General features: G+C 32.2%; 4 protein-coding genes across 5 annotated transcripts; 1 reads left to right on the top strand and 3 right to left on the bottom strand.

Annotated features, from left to right (window-relative positions):
• Nucleotides 1-4,281: 4,281 nt before the first annotated feature.
• On the top strand, nt 4,282-4,782 carry LOC121116235 (general transcription factor II-I repeat domain-containing protein 2B-like). The gene has a single exon (XM_040710483.1). The coding sequence runs from the start codon at nt 4,282-4,284 to the stop codon at nt 4,780-4,782; it is 501 nt and encodes a 166-aa protein (XP_040566417.1).
• Nucleotides 4,783-9,048: 4,266 nt separating this feature from the next.
• psidin (phagocyte signaling impaired) lies at nt 9,049-14,093 on the bottom strand. The gene is made up of 9 exons (XM_040710643.2): nt 13,447-14,093; nt 13,122-13,346; nt 12,147-13,060; nt 11,750-12,086; nt 11,068-11,237; nt 10,729-11,006; nt 10,098-10,644; nt 9,930-10,031; nt 9,049-9,855 (listed from the first exon to the last, which is right to left on the bottom strand). Exons 1-9 carry the CDS (start codon nt 13,529-13,531, stop codon nt 9,790-9,792), a joined length of 2,724 nt encoding a protein of 907 aa, XP_040566577.1. The 5' UTR covers nt 13,532-14,093; the 3' UTR covers nt 9,049-9,789.
• Nucleotides 14,094-16,179: 2,086 nt separating this feature from the next.
• Nucleotides 16,180-19,674, bottom strand: LOC121116387 (uncharacterized). 2 transcript variants are annotated; one of them, XM_040710642.2, is made up of 6 exons: nt 19,279-19,674; nt 19,029-19,216; nt 17,433-18,967; nt 17,124-17,369; nt 16,745-17,031; nt 16,180-16,675 (listed from the first exon to the last, which is right to left on the bottom strand). In XM_040710642.2, exons 3-6 carry the CDS (start codon nt 17,575-17,577, stop codon nt 16,493-16,495), a joined length of 861 nt encoding a protein of 286 aa, XP_040566576.1. In that variant the 5' UTR covers nt 17,578-18,967; nt 19,029-19,216; nt 19,279-19,674; the 3' UTR covers nt 16,180-16,492. The 2 variants fall into 2 exon arrangements, with proteins under 2 accessions (XP_040566576.1, XP_040566575.1); XM_040710641.2 differs by having other exon boundaries at nt 17,124-18,967.
• On the bottom strand, nt 18,644-19,525 carry LOC139904734 (uncharacterized). Its single transcript, XM_071887489.1, has 3 exons — nt 19,279-19,525; nt 19,029-19,216; nt 18,644-18,967 (listed from the first exon to the last, which is right to left on the bottom strand). The coding sequence occupies exons 1-3, from the start codon at nt 19,523-19,525 to the stop codon at nt 18,644-18,646; spliced, it is 759 nt and encodes a 252-aa protein (XP_071743590.1).
• Nucleotides 19,675-20,271: the final 597 nt, after the last annotated feature.

The following is a 20,271-nucleotide window of genomic DNA, read 5'->3' as shown; positions in this document are numbered from 1 at the left end:
TTGAAACGATATTTTTCTTCCATTCGTTAGGATCCGAAATCTTCATTGTAATAGGAAGATGGTTAATTGCCATATAAAATCACAAAACACGCATAAGAAGTAAATACAAAAGATTGCAAAATAATTTACTCCCGAGGCACAGAGAGGGAAGCACAGGTGAAGGATTGAAGCGAGTACAAGTAGAGATTTCACTATCTTTTCATGGCATTTTGATGAAGAAATTGACTGCATATGAATGCCAATTATTCTTCCCAATGGACCTTAGCAGGAGTAGCAGTATACTTTGAAAACTTACATATTATAATTAAGGCTTGAAAATTCGCGAAGACAACGGTAAAAATTTCACTAACAAACCTATAACTAAGAAGAAACATCATTCCATCTATTATTATCCAAGGCAAAAAAGTCACAAAATGAAAACGTCGCAAGGCAAAAGCGTCTCCAGGCAAGAATGGCTCAAGGCGAAAGCGTCACAAGGCAAATACGTGCAAGGCAAAAATGTTGGAGGTGAATCCTCCGGACACGGTGTAAAATAGTATCTGAGATATGTTATTATAGATCTGGAGAATGAATACTTTTAAATTATTGAGATGTCTTTATACAAATTTCTTATGCCCAGTTTACAAGTAGCAAATCTTACATTTTGACTTATATTCCTTGTAATCTTAGAGTAAAATACATGTACGAGCCAGCGTTTTCCATTTACGTGTTACGTCATTAAAATGGGTCTGCTTACTTCCGTCAAATTATAACAGTCGTGAGTGACACACCTTTATCACCTTGTTTTTTGTGAATTGTTATTATCTCAAAATTTTATTTATATAGTTATATTTCACTTCAAAATATGGCTCTGAATCGTAACTACACTCTAAAAACGTGATTTTAAAAAAACACGCTATAAGCCAATTTTGTTACGGTGGAGTGTTTCTAAATGTTATTTTCGTGTTCTACGGCTGAGATAACAATAATAAATATGGGTTGTAGGTGCCTGGCGTTCCAAGACCTGGATTTTGTTCCATAGTGTATTTTGCTTATCCTCAGAAAACAATCTCGTATGGACAGGGCCTGAAGTCCCCATCGAATCCGAGTCCCCAGCTTCAGTTATAATCCCTTTTTTTATATAGTTGTAAACAGAGAAACTTTATATTAATAGAAAATTAAAGCTATATATGTGTATAATGCAATTACAATACCTTTGTACTTTTAAAATGAACACAAATTATGTCAATGTGTAATAACATTCAAAAACTATTAATTTATAATTTGTCATAATGCAGGTGCAATTAGAAAATATATAACAATTATTATTATAAGTCGGTAAACCATTAGTCGTTGACTGAGTTCAAATGATAGTATGTACAAGGTTGGGTATTTTTTATAAATTACGTGTTACTCATAAATCAAACTTAACTGCCAAGGAACTATAATAGTTTTTTATTATAGTTTGTTGTTTTAAACGATTATTTAGTGGAAGGTGAGGAGAGGAGTAAGTTTACAGTCAACCTCTTATTTTACAGGAATAGTTGCTAGACTTTTTGAATATGCAAAAGACACTTAGTGACTATCCAGAAGAAAACTTCCAACTAACTAGGATAATTGAGAGTTACAAAGGTGGGCAAATCCGTATGAAAAGCTTATCTCCGTACCGGTAAGGAACCAAAAAATTATACAAACATACAGAGAAAAAAATGGTAAGGACTTCATCCAAATCTAGTACGACCGTAGCGGGTACTTTATTTAGATTAGAAACTTTGTAGCTCTGTTTTTTTAATGTTGATCAACCGTCATTATCTTTATTTTATCACTCAACCTTTCATCCGGAAAGAAACGGAAAGAAGGCCCGAAATCATCTGGTATTTAACCCAGTAAGTCAATCATACCAATTGCTATATATCGTATGTACTCCTAGACTATCCCCGTCATATATTATTTCTTCACCATTTTTAAAATATATTTTGCAATATATAAATCTACATTATATTTTATTTGTTAGACCATTATGGTATTGCTAAGTAATATTTTATTAAAAGCTACGCTCTTAATAAAATATTACTATAAGATAGCCAAAATTTATTCATATAAATAATAAGATGGCCAATATATATATTATATAAACGACGAGGGATTATAAAAAATTGTATTCCTGTTCTTTTGGAAACGGAGCATAATTATAGAATAACTTATTACTTTGGGTATTTTTGAAAAATAATAAATTATGAAATAGCCATGACGTATCGACCAAGAAGAGGCAATCCATAGCTGACAACAAATACATAGGGTATTTTTGTGTTAGTGAGGTAACGCCGTGATCATTATATTTCCTTTCATTTATTTATCATTCATGATTGTACCAGGGGGGGGGGAGGGGGGAGTACATTGAACAGTACTTAGAAACAAAGTAGAAAATATGTCTCCGATGCTCACATCAGAAAAAAAGAACTTGGTCACTCTAGTTTTTATAATTTAATTAAAAAATGGATCTACTAGTCTCAAAATTTGTACATAAATTCCCTCGTTATTCTTTGAATATATAAAGTTAAAGATAGGGTGTGTGTTAAGAAAAAACTAAATATTGCGATTAGAAAAGGAAAAACGCATCCACTCTACAGTCTGGACCTGGCACTACCGGTTTCTGTTTTGGCGAACGCGCTTTTATGCAAAAATTTGGCCTCAATAGATGCCACTGAAAATTGATTGTAATAGTTTCTGCCAATAGGAACATGGGATTCTACGATAAGGGCACCATTCCTCTCCTAGAATGCAATCAAAAATATGATTTAGTAATAAATTAGAAAGATCTTCTTTTTTTTCTCTTCCTTTTATTAAACCACGTTAGTAGAAAATTCTATTCATATTTTTCAAAGGAATATGCCCTCTTTAAAATATTCATGACCTATCCTATAGACTAGACCAGGAGTCTCCTTCACGTCGATTACGACCTACCGGTAGCTCGTGGCAGGTTTTCAGTAGCTCGCCCGATAGGTTGACCGAAAAAAATAAATAATAATAATATTCCATTTTGAGTGGGAATGCGAGTTCTTCTTTACTCGCGTGAAGGACAAGTGTGTTTGCCTCATATACGGGAGCAGTGTTTCGATCGGCAAAAGAGGTAACATGTAGTGCCACCACACTCTTTTCCAAAGAACTTTGGACTAGATTTTCCAGCAGGCAGCACTCTACAGACTGAGAAAGTGAACCAGCTGAAAGCAAACCTTAAAAACAGCAATGTTTATTCATCGGACCGACGAAGAAAGCCAACGCAGCCACGGAGGCATAATTTAAAGTGGCACACATTTTGACAAAGCACAAGAAGCCATACACCGATGGCGGGATGGTGAAGGAACCAATGATAGCGCTGGCCGACACATTATTCAAGGACCTTATAAGTAAGACTGAAATCATGTCCTGCTATCGCTGATGTTCAGCAAACACAGTGGTACGGCGAGTACCTGCGCTCTGTGCCGATGCACTGGGTCAGTTGGATCCTGGCATGATTAAATGCAAATGATTTTCAATTTAATGTGACGAGTCGGTGGATGCGGCTGATACCGCTTTGATGGCTGTGTTTATCCAGATGGTTTCCACCAGAGAGGAGTTTTTGACGTTGCTTGCACTAAAAACCACAATCAGAGGAGTCAATAATTACAACGTTATGAAAAAGTATTTCGTTGAAAATAACGTGCCTATTGAAAAGCAGGGATCTATTATAACAGACGGCGCACCAGCTATGACAGGACGCCACCCAGGATTTATTGCACTGTGCAAGGCCGACTCGGACTTTCCTAAAATTGTAAAATATCACTGCATCATTCACCAGCTGGCTATATGCCCCAAAGTCATGAGATTTGATCATGTGATGACACCTGTCATTAAGATTATCAACTCCATTTGCGCAAAGGTCAAACAGCACAGAAGCTTCGAAATTCTCCTCCAGGATCTGTCTGCTGAACACAGTGATCTTTTTCTCCGCACTGAGGTGAGGTGGCTGAGCCGAGGATAAATACTGCATTGCTTCTGCTCATTACTGAACGAAATCAAGGCTTTCATGGAGTCAAGAGAGGAGGACACTAAACTTTTGTCTGATGCTGAGTGGCTGCTTGATCTTGCGTTCCGGACAGACATGACAGTGAAACTCAATCAGATCAACACCCAGTTACAAGGTAAAGACAGAACAACTTCTGGCATGGTCAGTGCTGTTAAGGCTTTAAAAGCAATACTGTCATTCATACTCCAGCAACTGAAAAGTAAAAGACTGCAACACATTTCCCAACAGTAGTTCAGATGTTAGATAACCATGCAGGGGCTGACTTTGTTCTGGATGTCAATACATATTCTGACCTCATGTCAACGCTAGGCCAGGAGCTTGAGGATAGGTTCAATGATTTTGATAAGCTGGAGCCATGTGTGGCATTCATTGCAAACCCATTCATGGAGGTAGACAACACAGAGATTTCAGAAAAGATGGCTGAACTGTTCACTGTCAATCCTGTGGAGATAGAGGTTATAAATCTCCAGAATCATGTTCAGCTTAAGTCTCACGAACACTCACAACATTTATGGAGCCTTGTAGACCCAAAAAACTACAAGAATATTCACCAAGCAGCACTGGTAATTTATGTTTTGTTTGGTTCGACATACCTTTGTGAAGTTGCTTTTTCTGACATGAATGTCATCAAATCTAAATTCAGAACAAGACTGACTGATAAGCATTTAAATGACTCTATTAGATTGAACCTGAGTGGATACACTCCAGTATACACCTCTTTGGTGGACTCCATGTAGTGCCCGTCATCTCACTAAGTTTTAAAAAGAGTGAGTGTACTAATTTTTTCTTGGACCTTTGATGTTGAGTTATTAAGTTATTGTATTAGAGTTGAGTGATTTTTGATAAGCATTGTGTATTACAATTTCACACGTGTACGAGCATAAGCTTAAGTCAGTTGATTAATAAATATGTGCGATGTGATGCAACCAGCTCTTGGCCACTTAATTTTTTCTAAGTAGCTCTCAGTTCAAAAAAATTTGGAGACCCCTGGACTAGACCATGTAGTAAATGATAATTTCACTCTCAATCTTAGGTTCAAAAATATCCACTTCTATTCAAATATTTGAAGAAATGTTGGAATCCTCATCTTCACTTAGCTGATCCACTTCATCTTCCTAAATTATGAAATGGTATGCATAGTGCAGAAACTATGCGGAGCTATTTTTTGCTAATATTATAATATTCAATCAAGTAATGGCCTCCAGAGTGAACCATTAACGCCTACTCGTCTCAGAGCAATCCGCCATTTAAAACATGTTCTTTCATTTAAAGAAAATCGCAATGATTCTCCCCTCGAGCACCCTGGGACAACACAATACGATGCCATATTTATAAATTATAATAATTACTAACTTACAAGTTACGAATATCACAATATTGCAATTATGAAATATTATTAATAATAATATAAGTATCACTATACACCTTAATAGTTAAGATAATTAATAACTAAAGCATACATGGGGGCAAACAACATTTGACGCAGTCTTACGTGACACTACCAACCTCAACCAATCAATAATTATGTTAGGCCAAGCTACAGTGAGTCACACCAACTTGCAGATAATATATAATTTTTAGTTTGCTCGTGTCCTATTAATCATGTTAGTAAAGTAACTCTGTGTCATTAAGTAGATATATATTAAGTATATGACCTCTCAACACAAAAACAAGCTATAAATATTGAGTATAAATATTATTTGTATTCTTCAAACAGCCCTTTAAGTAGAGAAGATTCATGATCACAGTGAAAGAGTTAAAAATTTATAGGTTTTTAAATTAACAATATGGGGGCCAAATTAAGTTTCATAAATCAAATGAAGGTTTCACATCATAGTTAATATTTTTGAATATCTTCCCCATGCCAGAATTTTGAATACAAAGTCTATAATTGACCGAAATATATTAGTAATTATTGGACCGTTATATAATGTAAAAATAGAATGGGGATATTTATTTTTCGGGATTTTTGTTCAAAATTGATTTGTGTGGAGTCATCTCATATGAATTAATAATACAAAAATGAGAAAATAATGATTCAGCTTAATATTTTTTCTGCTCGTATCATAAAGACAAACAAGATAAAAAATCACAATGCATCATACTATATTCTATTTTAAGAATTTCCATTTGTCTATAACATTGATGTCCATAATTTCTATGGAAGAACATAAAAGCAAGTCACACTCTACTGTTGAAAATAATATTAAAAACTACTCATCCTTATTTGCTCCCATTCGTTATTTATATATAAAAAATAACTAATCCTAATATTATTATTAGAGTGGTAGAAAGTATGACCTGCTGGTATGCTAAAAAGGAAATCAAAAAATGACTTGGTAACCCTGACAATTCGAGGGGTTTTTGGGAGAAGAGCAACTTAGCTGTCATGATGTTTTATTAGATTAGATGAAAATTCAAACGTATTTCTATTATCAAACAAGGAGTACTATAGTTTTTATAGTTGGGTCTGTCAACAGACATGCTGTCTATCAAACTTACCAACGTAAACATTATTTCCTTTTAGGAAAAGAAAAAAGTAGATTTTTTTCTAAGTATAACTATTTTATCTATCAAAAGTTTTTAAAGAATTTTCTTCTAAATATATATATATATATGTTTTTTTTCTCATTTTCAAATAGTACTAAAAATTGCAAATGAAAGGAAAATACATTAGCTAACCTGTCAGTCTGTCAGAAACAAACTAACACCGCAAAATAGCTGATATTAGGCAAGAAGAAAAGGATTTATTAAATGAATCTCTCTCTTTTTCTATTTCTTGTGACGTCATTGGGACGAGTCTTGTTCTAGTTACATTGGTAACATAATAAAATAATAAATTTGAGATCGAATGACAATTGAATTCAAAATTAGAAAATAACGGTTTCTTTTGGTTAAGGGAAAACAGAAAAATCAAAAGCTGACAACAAAATTGTCATAGTTGTGTCGTTAAGTAGATTGATACTAAATATTTGACACTTCAACACAAAAATAGACTAAAATTATTTTTCTTCAAATTGAGTATATATTCCATTTTTATTACTCGACAAATAATGATCGTCAAAGTCGATTAACAAATTATTCTGGCCAACCCTTTGTAAGCCAATATATCACAATATGGTGCCAAATTAAGTTTCATAATTCAAAAATAAAGGTTTTAAATCATAGTTTATATTTTTAAGTACCTTTACTCATCCCAGAATTTTGAATACTAAGTATATCATTGAACGACATATGTTGCTGAATTAACAAAACAAAAAAAAATGGTACTAAAAGTTACTCCAAAATCCACTATATTTTCAAAATGATAGGATGTCTTGCAAATTGTAATGCTGTGATCTTGGTGTAAATTCAGAACAAGCTCATGAGAGGGATTGCTTTCTATTGGAAGCAACGCTCGAGTAATTTCATGGTAGAATACACCACCGAAAAATTTGAATAACGTTTGTTTTTGGTTGATGTTGTTAATCATAACTCAATTTATCTTATCTAATCTAAAATACATATCCAGGAGGTCCCGCAAAATCCGGTTTCAAACACTGCGATGTTTGGAATTATTCTGACTCCCCACATAGTCTAGTATATTCTCCTCATATCAAGTTTTATTATATTCTGATAACAATATAAATAAAGAAATTTCTTTATCGCGAGACAATGCCGTGTTATACAAGTAACTTGTCCGCCATACATTATTTTAAATAATTTATAATGAATAAAATGTTTTTATTGTCTTAACCATCTAAAAAAAGTAAAAAGTGGACATTGAAAAAAAAAAATTCTCCCATTTTACGGATTTTAGTACTAGAAAAGTCCCCGTACAACGCGGCTTTTTCTTGTTCCCAAAAACCGCAATTAGTGGAGAACTCCTCTACGTTTACCTTAATATTGCATTTGTAAACCAATTAGAAAATATATTATCTTTGTAATAAATAATTTCTGAAACTTTTACATATATTCAATATTAATAAAGCAAAGTTTGTAGGTCTGCATGTAATCTGTACAGACATTTCTGATCTAAGAATAACAAAGTAGTCATATTAATGAAACCTCGCAGGTGTTTAGCATGTAGCATCGAGCGTGCACTTCATAATAAGAAAAGGAAAGAAGTACATTTACCATAATATAAAATAGAAATTAATTAATGTGACTTTATATCAGGTTTGTCAACGAGCTTGTGTAGTAAAATCCTGGCCAGGAAGTACTATGGAGACTAAAGACAAAAAATTATCATTTAAAAAAAAAAGCAGATCTCAAAAGTTATGAAATTTTTACTAAAAATTCAAAAGACCCCCCCCAATACAATATATTTCATTGATATATATATTTCGCAGTATTACTCTTGAGTAGAGAACATCTGTGTTCCCTGTCTAAGTTTTACGAACCTACTTCTGCTTAATATGCACCGTGAAATCTTATAGATCTTGATCTATGGTTCAAAACTCTAGTACAATCCTTGATGTAAGTAGATATTTCAATATATTTTAGTGAAGAAATAAACTACATATGAATGTCGAGGACTCTTTGCAACAGAACGTAGCAGTATAAATTCCGCGATTCCTACCAAATTACCTAACAAAACTACATAACTAATAAGAAACATTTTCACTATTATTATAGAGGCAAAAAAATCTAAAGACGAAAATGTCACGAGGCAAAAGCGTTACAAGGCGAATCCTCCTCTTGACACAGTGACAACTGAGGAATGAGTGGAAGAGAGAAATGTCAAAAAAACTTTCGTACGTACTTTGGCCAGATCAGAGTTGTTATTAACAATATAATGTTAATAAATTTAAGAATAGTTATTAATTATTTTTTAATATTTTGGATCTTGTTACATTTCAGATTTTGGTCGAATAAGTCAATGTAATTTTTAATTTCGGATAATAACCATTAATTCTTGAATTTATATAAAAAAAGAAGTCGCAAACGTAAAAAGAGGACAGTTGGTCATCCTAATTAATATATATATATATATATTATTTCTACAACAAATACGCATTGTATGAAAAAATTAGCCACTTTTACTATATTTGTAGTGATACAATTTATAAATTATCATAAGATTATCCAAAAGATGCATTTGTAATTGTAAATGTAGCCCCTTTGTAATTGTTGATTGCTCTTGTCAATTTACAGCCTTAGCCATTGACATTTTAGACTATTGTAAAATTTTGATGTATCCGTCATCGACAGTATTTTAGCAATTTTAAAGGCAGAGCAAATATGATTTTAAATGGGCGTAATCCTTCAATGAACTTAGTAAAATGGTTTTTATTATATTTATGAGATATTCCTAGCTTCAACCCTAGGTTTGCTATTACCCCAAACTACCGATTGAAGTATTATTTTTTGATCACATAAAAGGAAAGAAGGTACTACATATCAAAATCATATTAAACCATTGTTATCACTATTATTGGTATAATATGATGTGTTGTTGCATTATAGTCAAAGGCATAAATTTATTAAAATTTCTTGTTTTTTTGATTATATCACTTTTAAAGTCTTGTTTGATCAGGATCATCATAACTTCAAACGATTAAGATATGACAGCTTTGTATTAATAACTTTCTTGAAATTTTCAAAAGTATGTGTGTAACTGTTTTTCAATAACTTTGACGTATAAGATTCTTCCTTATCGAACGAGGGAATAGAGGAAAATACCTCTTTGAAGAAGTCTTCATCATTATTAAAATTTTCAACGTTTTTAATTATAGTTGATTCAAGGTTTTCGACAAGAGTATTCAACTCCTTTCCACTTGAGATAAGACTCGATAGCATTTCTTTGAAGGCACTGCAAAAAAAATTTCCTAGAGTATTCGACAAAGATAAAAATAATGACTAAGTAATGGACATATTTTGAATAACGTTTGACTCAACTTACTTGTTCCGGATTTACTCCCTTCTTTTTCTTACTTTTTTTAGAAATGGAAGACTTCAAAAAAGTTATACAAATCCCTCCAAGGATTGCAGTGATGCTGATAGACTTTTATATATAAAAACAAATGATAAGATGAGCATCGAGTTAACATACATTTAAAAAAGTAAATACCTCAATACAAAATACTATTTCTTCAAAAACACTTTCTAAATCATATAGATGCTCCGTGGAAGTGGTGAGATCTTTGATACGGTTTACAAGGATAGCATATTCTTTGGCAATTGAATTTGTGAATGGGATTTTATTGTCCTCATTTTGTTTGTATACTGCGATGACTAATTCCAGAACGCATACATAATATTTGACGTAGGGGAAGTAAAAACTCACTCTTGGACGATTTGGCCCCTGAAGGACAATGTGAGTTGGTATTGAAGATGCCTCACTCCTTTCTAGATGAGATTTTAATTCTTTCAAAATCGACTCCATTGTCAATAAGAGTCGTTCGCTCAAAGAGAGTCCATTGTTTTCCTTATCCTCCGAATTTGATAACTTTGTAATACTAATGGGATTATTTAATGAAAAGGCTGAGCGTTTACCAGGATGAATATCTTCAGATAAGAATAAAGCAGCAGCAAGAGACCGCATAACAAGACTTCGATATTTTAAGTAACTCTTCTCATGCTTGAAATTTTCTAGTATCATAGAATCCCCAATACACCTGAGTAAAAAAAAAAAAAAAAAAAAAAAAAAAAAAAAAGAACATGACTCAAACTATACTAAGACTTTAGTTATTGAAGATTACTTTTCTTGTGAGTCAAATGATACCATGGCTTTAAAGTCACGATTATCATGGAGGTCATCCCATAGTATGTCATCTTTCATTGGATCGACTTCCCACCGGGATATTATACGTACAGCTTGACTATGATTCGTTGCATTAGTGAATATATCAATAAGCATCCATTCGACGGTGAGTGTTGCACAATTAATTGAATTAGCCAAGCGGTCTCGAAGCTTGATAAATTCTCTAATTTTGTCAAATGAACCACAACGATAAGCAGAGATAATATGATCTACAGTCTAGATTTAAAAAAATTCAATTAATCACTTGGAAGAGCATATTCATATAAATTTATCTTACGTCTTTATGATTTCTTGTGAAGAATTTTAAAGTATTCCCGTAGATACTAGATGCAACTTCAAAGTGACCGCAAGTATATGCATGTTTTGATACAATGTAACCCATGGAATCGAGTTGAATATGCTTAAGACACAGTCCTTCATGTGCTTCCAGAGAACAACCAACAGCTCCTTCAAATTAAGTAGTAAAAAATTAATACATGGAAGGGTATTGTTGATATTTTAGCATGATGAGGGGGTTATAAGAAATGCAAATTAGTGATTTTAAAGATTCCAAGAAAGAAGGACGATCATTATATTACAATATATGAATTTGTATCTATTTTTAGCAACCAATAAAATAAAACCTGGATTATTATTATTATTATTTTCGTGGATAGTGAGACAAGAAATTTAAATTATTCAAGTAAAGCATTACAAATTCGATTATACGTGTTAATGAGCACAAAGGTCAGAAGAAAATCCTTTAAAGAGACTAACCCTGTGTCTCAAGGATAACATACAAATTCGTATTATTTTAGTTAATCTTTACTACCATAAAAAACGGCACTTCGAAAAATATATATTAATACTGGCAAAATTAAAGTTATAAAACTAAATGAATAATTCAAATTAAAATAACTTCTATAGAGTATTTATCGTAATTAATTTAGTAAGTTCTTGAAAAAAAATTAATATATTACCTGCTTGATTATAAAATTTGACCAATAATAATCTCAAATGAAAATTGGATGGAGAACGATGAAGCGTTGATTCAAGAATGCGAACAGCCATTCTAAAAAAACGATCATTCCGGTTTTCAACCCACATATCCCAGAGAAGATGACAAGAAATTACGACATACATGTCTGAAGGTTTAAGTTCAGTATTTTCATAAACTGAAACTAGATGATTGACAGAAGAAAATGATGATAGAAGATCCTGAACTGTTTTCAAGCCTTCTTCTATACTGCATTTATCAAATTCTCCAGTGTAACGGCGTATTTGAATGATAAATAATTGTCGGCAAATATCATCCACCTACAATCATTGAAAATATAATCAAATCAACAAAAAGACAATAAAATGAACTATGATTACCTTTTTAGGAGCTCCTTTCTCATCCAGATTAATGAAATTATCAGAGCAATCTTTGAGAACAAGTTTTAAGTCTGTTTCAGCCAATGAGGAGAAATACTTATTGATATCCGAAAAACACATTCCTTTATGTCCAAATAATATGAAATAGTTTTTGAGTAAATTTTTCAATGGACTATGAGCTTCTTGACCGCGAGAAATTTGTTGATTAATAAGTTCAATTTGAGCTAAGTAAGGACCACGACAAACAGGATTTTTAGTTTGCTGTTCGACACAAAAATCATTGGCGATACTAATTGAGGCATCGACACCATTACTTTGAGAATTTTCTTCCTCACTCTCTTCCTCTTCATACACACCATCAATCAACTTGTATATTGAGGTAATATAGTCGAGGTATAAATTCCACTGATCTGGATTATCTACTAAACTCTCTTTACTTAAACGACAAACATCCTTCCAACGACCAATTTGTTTCAAAAGAAATATCTTTTTAAATGCAACAAAATTGAGATAAGATGTTTCTTCGTTCAATTTGATACCCAATGGTCCTTCTAGTATATCCAACGCCTCCTTATATTTTTCTTGTGCCTCCAAGACCATCAAATACAAGTGAGTTTCCTGTTCCTGTTTCATTTTATTCTCTTTCTCCATTTTCGTCATCATTCTTTGAGCCAAGGGAAAGGAGAACTGCGTGGCACTTGTGTCTTTCCCCAAAGTGGCATAAAGGAGAATAGACATGATGGCCCAAAAATAGTAAGGGTTTTTAGGACTAGCTTTATAAAGGGCAAAGGCAGCTTGTTGCTGTTTTTTATAGTCTCCAAGTCGGACGTAGGACATGAAGAGATGAGAGAGCAAATCCTCATTATTAGGCTCTTTTTCAATAGCCACTTCATACATATGACATATCTTATCCACTGTAAAAGAGGGAAATTAAATAGAATTCAATGGTGGCAACTAAAAGAAGCCTGAGCATACATTGGAAGGACTCCCTATAGGCAATGGCCATGGCTTGTAATGTCTCTTCGTCCGTAGGTCCTTCAGACAAAATTGAGTCCAGTAGAGTTTGAGCCTCATCTTCACGTCCCATTCGATGGAGTGCCAGGGATTTCAGCACTTTGCAACATTGAAAGTTACTTTGCTTCCGCAGGACACGATCACATTCTTGAAGGGCTCCCTTGTTATTCCCACTATTCAACCATTCTACGGAGAGCCCAATTCAATAAAAAAGACGGGAAACGAGGAATTTTATATTTTAAATTAACTCTAGGATCAAGAATGAAAAAAGAAATTCGGGAATTACCATAAATGGGACGAAGGCGTCGCTCAGCTACGGAGTTTTGAGCAGCATTAAGAACCGAATGATTCGACCCAAGTTGATGTGTCATTCTTATCCAGAATGAAATCCAGCAAAAGAAGAGGCAAAACGTGAGGGAGGGAGGAAGAAAACCCCGGTTAGTTTGTGCTGTGTCTGTAGTGAGTAGTGTGCTGACTGCTGACTGCTGTGTGTGCCTCAGAGCTGAGAAGGAGGAGGAGCAAAAATTTCATCTATCTGCTATATTAGCAGATACTTAAGTTATTTTATATGCACATATATATATAGAAATAATAAAAGATATAACTTATTACATCTTCTTCCTCTTTCCAATCACATGTTTTACTTCTACCACTTGTAACAATGTTTTGGATAACATTGTACAAAATAGAATTAATACTTGCCGGGCATCGCCCTATTTTTAGATTTTAAACAACATTATATCTGAGTTCCTGCTTCTTTCATTCTTAATATTTTTTCACACTTCCAAATGTACAGGGTATGTCATATGAATTGTCACTTGTACTAACAGTAGATACACAATATTAAATCTACGTTATAATGTAATTAAATTTATTTAGAAGCAAAATGAGTTTATAGTATTATCACTCAGAGACATTTTCTACCAAAAATACAATCATTAAATTAAAATTACTATAAATTAAACATGTGAAAAAGTTTTCTTATGATTATAAAAGCGTTATCTGATCCCCTACGTTTGTTTGAAGGTTGCTTTATTTGTCTGTTTGTACGCAGGATTACTGAAAAAGTTCCTTTGGTAAACTTTGTGAAAAGATTATATACTATGTTATTTATCACTAAACTTTGAGGGGTCGAGGTCACGCAAAACGTTAAAGACGCAAAATTGACCATAACTTTTAGGGGAAATTATTTTACGCGTAGGTTCGCGCTGTACTGAGTGCCTATTCTAGTTGATCCTGAATGTTGTTCTAAAATCTAGATATTTTCTTTTTCAGCCTCAAAAATGTTGAGAAACGGCACTCTTCTTTAGATCCTTATAATTTATAACTTCATCACTCATAGACCATAGTGATAATCAATGAACACTGAAACTAGTTGCTAAGATATCATTGTGATAATAAATATCATAACTTAGTGATATTATAAAAAAATATTTTATGTTTTATTTAAATAAAAGACCTATTAAAAAATATGCAATTCTAAGGATTTTTGTTCAATTTTGTATTTTTTGGAGTAATACTATAATATATTAGAGTGTACTAGCAAAACATTATCTTAATTATTAAGATTATTTTAATATTGTTTGATATTTCAATATCTTATAATGTCGAAACAACTGAAAAAAGTAATTATTATTAATATCTTACTTCGAAGCAATTCAAATGAAAGAATTAATATTTATATTTAAATTCCCTAACCTACTCTTCGTGAATGGATCTCTTCGTTGTTTTTATCCTAAATATCTTCTCAAGGAAGAAGTTGACTCTACTCCCCTATAAAGGCTGGTAATTTTCATCGGATGAATTTTCACGCCGTCCCCTTTCAAGTTAACTAAGTCCGAATTCGAGCATCTCCTGAGCAAATGGATGATCAAGTTAGAATGGAGTTATATTTATAGAACTCATTGGAAGTATCTTCCTTTGATTCCCTCTATCTTCCTTAATTCCTCTTGGAGAGCATAAAAGTATATTTCTTCCGGTCTTAATGTATGAAGAATGATTGTAGGCCTCTAGAAATTGTCAAATTAAAAGCAAGTGGTGATAAAATAATCATCTTATTTAGTAATTATTAAGTCACATTTTAAATTGTAAAAATCATTAAAAGCATGTTGTAATATAAATTAGGCTAGCTAGGGGTAAAATTTTAAGTCGAGTTACTGGTACTTTAGCCAGATGCTCCAAAAATTTGGCTGAACTTGAAAAAACGTTACAAAATAGAGATAAAACTATTTAATGCTCAAAGCGCCAAATCTGAGCTTGAAAAAAAAAAAAATTGGAAAATAATATTGTTTTAGGATTATCAGGAGAGATAGAACCTTCAAAGTGAACTTCAATAAATGTAAATCAAATTACTTGAATCCAAGATAAAGATTACTAAAAAACATAAGTAATGTATGAACTCATAACAGATGAAAATAAACTAAACTAATAAATTTCGTTCTGAGTTAGAATCTTTGTCCATTGCTTTTTCACTCCAAAACACTCTGAAGTTGAAGATCGATCGAAAAACTCTACGGAGGAATATCATTTAATGTCTAAAAAACTACATAATAAATCATACATTTTTGATGATCGACATCGGAGTAATTCCTTTCGATAAGTATTTCTACCGTGAATATATTATGATGATTGAGAGTATAATAAAACTTGTACAATGCATGTTTTTCTGGCTGAGATTCTTGATATCTAGAACTTAAAATAATTTTTTTTCCTCTTCATATAGTACATAGTACAGATGAACATTATTTTTGACCAATAAATTTTTTTTAGTGAAGGTCCTCGAACTTTGCCACAGTATTAAAGTTCAATGGAAACTTTTGCTAAGATCTCAAAGAACGATTTTGAAGAATTTTAGTAGTTCATCTCCAGTTCAATAAAAGGTATCCATTTTTGTCACCATTTGATCAGCCGTATCAAAACGATTTCCTCCATGATGCCCTAGACTCAGAAACAACATGCTTATTATATCATATTATTTAATATATGAAACTATTATAAAATAAATACTATATATGTCCACTTGGGAAAAATTATTGTTTTTATTGCATAAAAATAAGATATATATAATTACATTTCATTATAATTATGAGGGATAATCAAGTTATTCCTCATTTTTTCTGCATTGAACAATGACTTTTAAACAAAAATATAGTATAAAAATCCATAAAATTATATAATTTAATGATACTATAAGTTTTTGGTCCGAAGAAAATATTTTTTGAGCTTTGTTGCAGTAGTAGGGAAATCAATCATACTAATTATCTTAAAAGACACGCGATATTAAAACACAATATGCTATAGAATTAATTGGAACTTTGAATGAATTGAGTAAATTATAAAATTTCTCGCTCAAGAGAAGCTAGGAGTTGCTGTTCCATCATATCATAAGTGGGAACACCGGGCATTTGTGCATCCATGAACATATTTCTTCCATTATGTTTTTCTATAAATGGAGTCTCCTCAACTTTGGAATTCACCTTTTTAAACTTGGCAACATCGAAGCCGTCTATCACAGTCTATTGATATAATACAATGCATATTATGATATATTCAATAGTTATACGAAAAGAAGATTCATTGATTACCTTTCTATAAGTCCATTCATCCTCATCATCACGATCCATGTCCAAAGATGTAACGGCCGTTGCAGAACTGGTTTTTCTTTCGTCCCAAGAAAATCGAAGTCGCTGAGTATCTTCAACAGATCTTTGATAAGGGCGACGATTGGAAGTAAATTGATTGCTGCGTCCCAGAGATGATGTTCTTCGGACATCACCTGTTCTTTTTGGCCTTTTTCTTGCAAACTCGTAAAAAGAATTTGTTTGTGCCCCGTTTGTTCGTGGGGGTGTGGAAAGGATTGAACCATTTTCATCTGATCGTGAGAAAAAAAGTATGTAGGTACACACATTTGATTGAAAACCATTTTTCTATGCGTTTGATTTGATTTTATAGTATTTATACTACCTTGATTTTGTTCAAACGGATGAGTTGTTGAATGGGCTTCTTGCTTATTTCTAATGCGTGACTCAATTTTTTTATAGGGAGAAATTCCTTTAAGAGAAGGAATTTCCATTAAACTACTCTCAAGATCCTCTAATTCACGATCTGTCATTTGTACCGAAGTTGAATTGTTGTCAGTATCTTCTTCATCATCATTACTATCTGAATCGATGATTGAATGATGATGATTATTAATTTTGGAGACGAAATCTGGATGAGGGTATTTTTTGTTATTATAATGGCTTGGATTTTTGGTTTTACTATTATTCCTACTACTGGGCATTATTGTTAGTTTATCAATGTTATTATTAAGGAGATGATTTTGATTCTTTTTATCGTCTTTGTCGGACGATGCCTCAGTGCTAGAATCTTCTCCATGATCCTGTTGTTTTCGATTTCTGCTAGCTCCAGCTCCCATATTTTTATGACATAATTTTCATAGATAAATACATATATTCATAAAAATTAAATACATAGAAAAAACGGAGGTGACTACGATTGAGAAAGTCCTTCTCCTTAGATATTAAGGTACAAGTACTTGGGAGAAAGGTGTGTAGAAATTCAGGTTATGATCTAGTCATTTTTTGAAGTAGGCAAATAATATTATGTATTGTACATTATTATGTGGCATTTAAGAAACGAATAATAATAAATTACCTGTTCAAAAGGGTAAAGGCAAGCGTATTAGACAGTATCCAATATATCTTATATATAATATGTAAAAAAAAAAAAAAGCAATTGATTGAATCAATAAGGTATATATAGAGAGAGTATGTACTAAGTCTGTTGTTAAGAGTTAGTAATATTAATCAAACAAACCATATCAAAGCAATTATTTAGGGGAACCTATATACACACCATATCATCTACTGTTTCCATATGAACTGGACCTTCAACTAACTTACTCTAATAATCCCATGCCTTTCACAATGTGTTTCGATGCAGTATAAAACACTTTTCAATATTAAATAAAAAATAAATTGAAGAAAAAAAGTTTCCCTTTTCTCAAAAGTAAAATTAAGTATCAAATATAGAAATCCTTTTAGAAACTAGATATAACGCATACTCCTAGACTTTGCAGTATATTATATTATGTATGTTTCTTTTACAATAATTGCATTTTATTCAATGTGACGTAGATAACAGTTTCGTTGTCTTAGAAACATAATATTAATATGTATACTAAACATAAACAAACTCACATGAAGAAAAACCAAAATTTATGAATTATTGAAAGAGCGTTAATCCAATATTTACTAATAAAAAATACTTACACTCATAATGTAATAAAAATAAAATAATGAACGTTATTTTCACTATATGATTAATAAATATAAGCTTATTATTACTTATTAAAAATTTCTATCAATTCTTAAATTATTAAGGCAACAGTTCTATTGAAACAATAATTAATAAAACTTGTCTGTTTCTGAATGAATTCCTTATTAGTTAAAGTTCTCTCCATTTCTTCCAGTAACGAAATTTCAGAGTATATCTTTTATTGCATCAGTATGTCGATTCAGTATAGCTTGATTAGACTGAATGTTTTGAGCAATTTCTTTGTATTTCCATTCTTTTTCCAATAGAGCATCTTCAAGGGAAAAAGGTCCTATGCCATATCTTCTTATCCTTACTATAGACACTCCTGATCGAATTAAATGAGAAAGCCTATCTTTGAAATGAAGGAAAAACGGAATACCCAAGGATAAAACACAAATATCCAATGTTGCTTCTTTACTACTAAAGGATTTGAGTCGACAACGTAATATATCCTCTTTACCCAAGGAAAACATACTGGACCTTATCGCCTAAATATTAAAAAAAAACAAGAAGATATTCTGTGCGTCCTTGTTAAATGTTAGCATATACCTTTTCCAAAGCACCAGGCTTCGGTAATCGGGATCTATTGAGTACACAAACGCCTTCCCTGAGGAACCCCGTGTCCACATTTACCCCAAATCTGAGATCCAATAAATAGCGGTAATCCAGTTGAGGTAAAAGGATTTCTTCTTCTTCATTAACGGATACGAGAACAAGTCCCGAGTATCTGGGATCCGCTATATTAAAAATCAAAACATTGTTAACGCAAATTGGAGCAAAAGAGTGCGCAGATAAAAACCTCGTGGATTATCAGTGACGAATTTTATACTTAAATCGTCTGGTTCGTAAAACTCTCGCCCAATGACACGGGGATGAGAGGAATATCTCTGAGGGTGCTTCATAGAAATGGGTAGAAAAGAATGATTGAGATCATTAAGGAGATTCTTCTCAATTTTTGGAGCGAGGCTCATCAAGGGGATATCCGGAGGTTTGTAGATGCAAAGAATCCCTTTAAGAGCATTCCATGCCTTGAAGGAACGGCTCATTACAAAAAATGCACAAATTAATGACTAAATCAATTCAAATTCAATAAAATGACCACACTTTATATATCTTTATCTGACATTCATTGAACAGGGAACACAGAAATCAATATTCAAGTAACATGGTGCCATGGACTGAAATAATGAATCTGGAAGAATATCTTTTTTTGGCGTGCGCTTATTTTGACTCAAGTGCAAAATAATTTTCTCAGACTATTAATGTTGACTTTTTAGCAGCTCATGGCTTGATCATTTAAAAAAATAATTAAATTTAGTTACAGAAAGTTTTAACATTAAATAATTATCGTTCCAATGACATAGATTATGTATTTTAATTTCATCCCATTTCCTAATTAAACACAAATATTATGTGTATCCCTTATACACTGAAAGATAAAATGGAGATAATTCACAATTCGATCAAACTTTTGAAAACATACAGGATTTTTTTATTTGCTTGAAGTTGATAGTTTGGTTCGCAAACAAACATTTTAGCTTATATATTGCATAATTTTGATGTAATTTGATTGGAAAAAGTTATGAGTTGGTGGTTATTACTGATTTACAATTTTTGAAACCCTGTTCATTAGATGGAAAATTGATTTGTTCCCACTCATTTGCAGAAATTGGCTTGATTACATACTGATAATATGTGTTTCATTATAAAAAGTTGATTAAATTAAAAATATTAATACTAATATGTACATATTCCATGTTTTTCTAATAATAACTTTCTATTAAAAGAATTT

This window comes from Lepeophtheirus salmonis, chromosome 4 (assembly GCF_016086655.4).
Source record: "Lepeophtheirus salmonis chromosome 4, UVic_Lsal_1.4, whole genome shotgun sequence".
NCBI lineage: Eukaryota > Metazoa > Arthropoda > Copepoda > Siphonostomatoida > Caligidae > Lepeophtheirus > Lepeophtheirus salmonis.
This window is presented reverse-complemented; position numbering and strand designations above follow the sequence as displayed.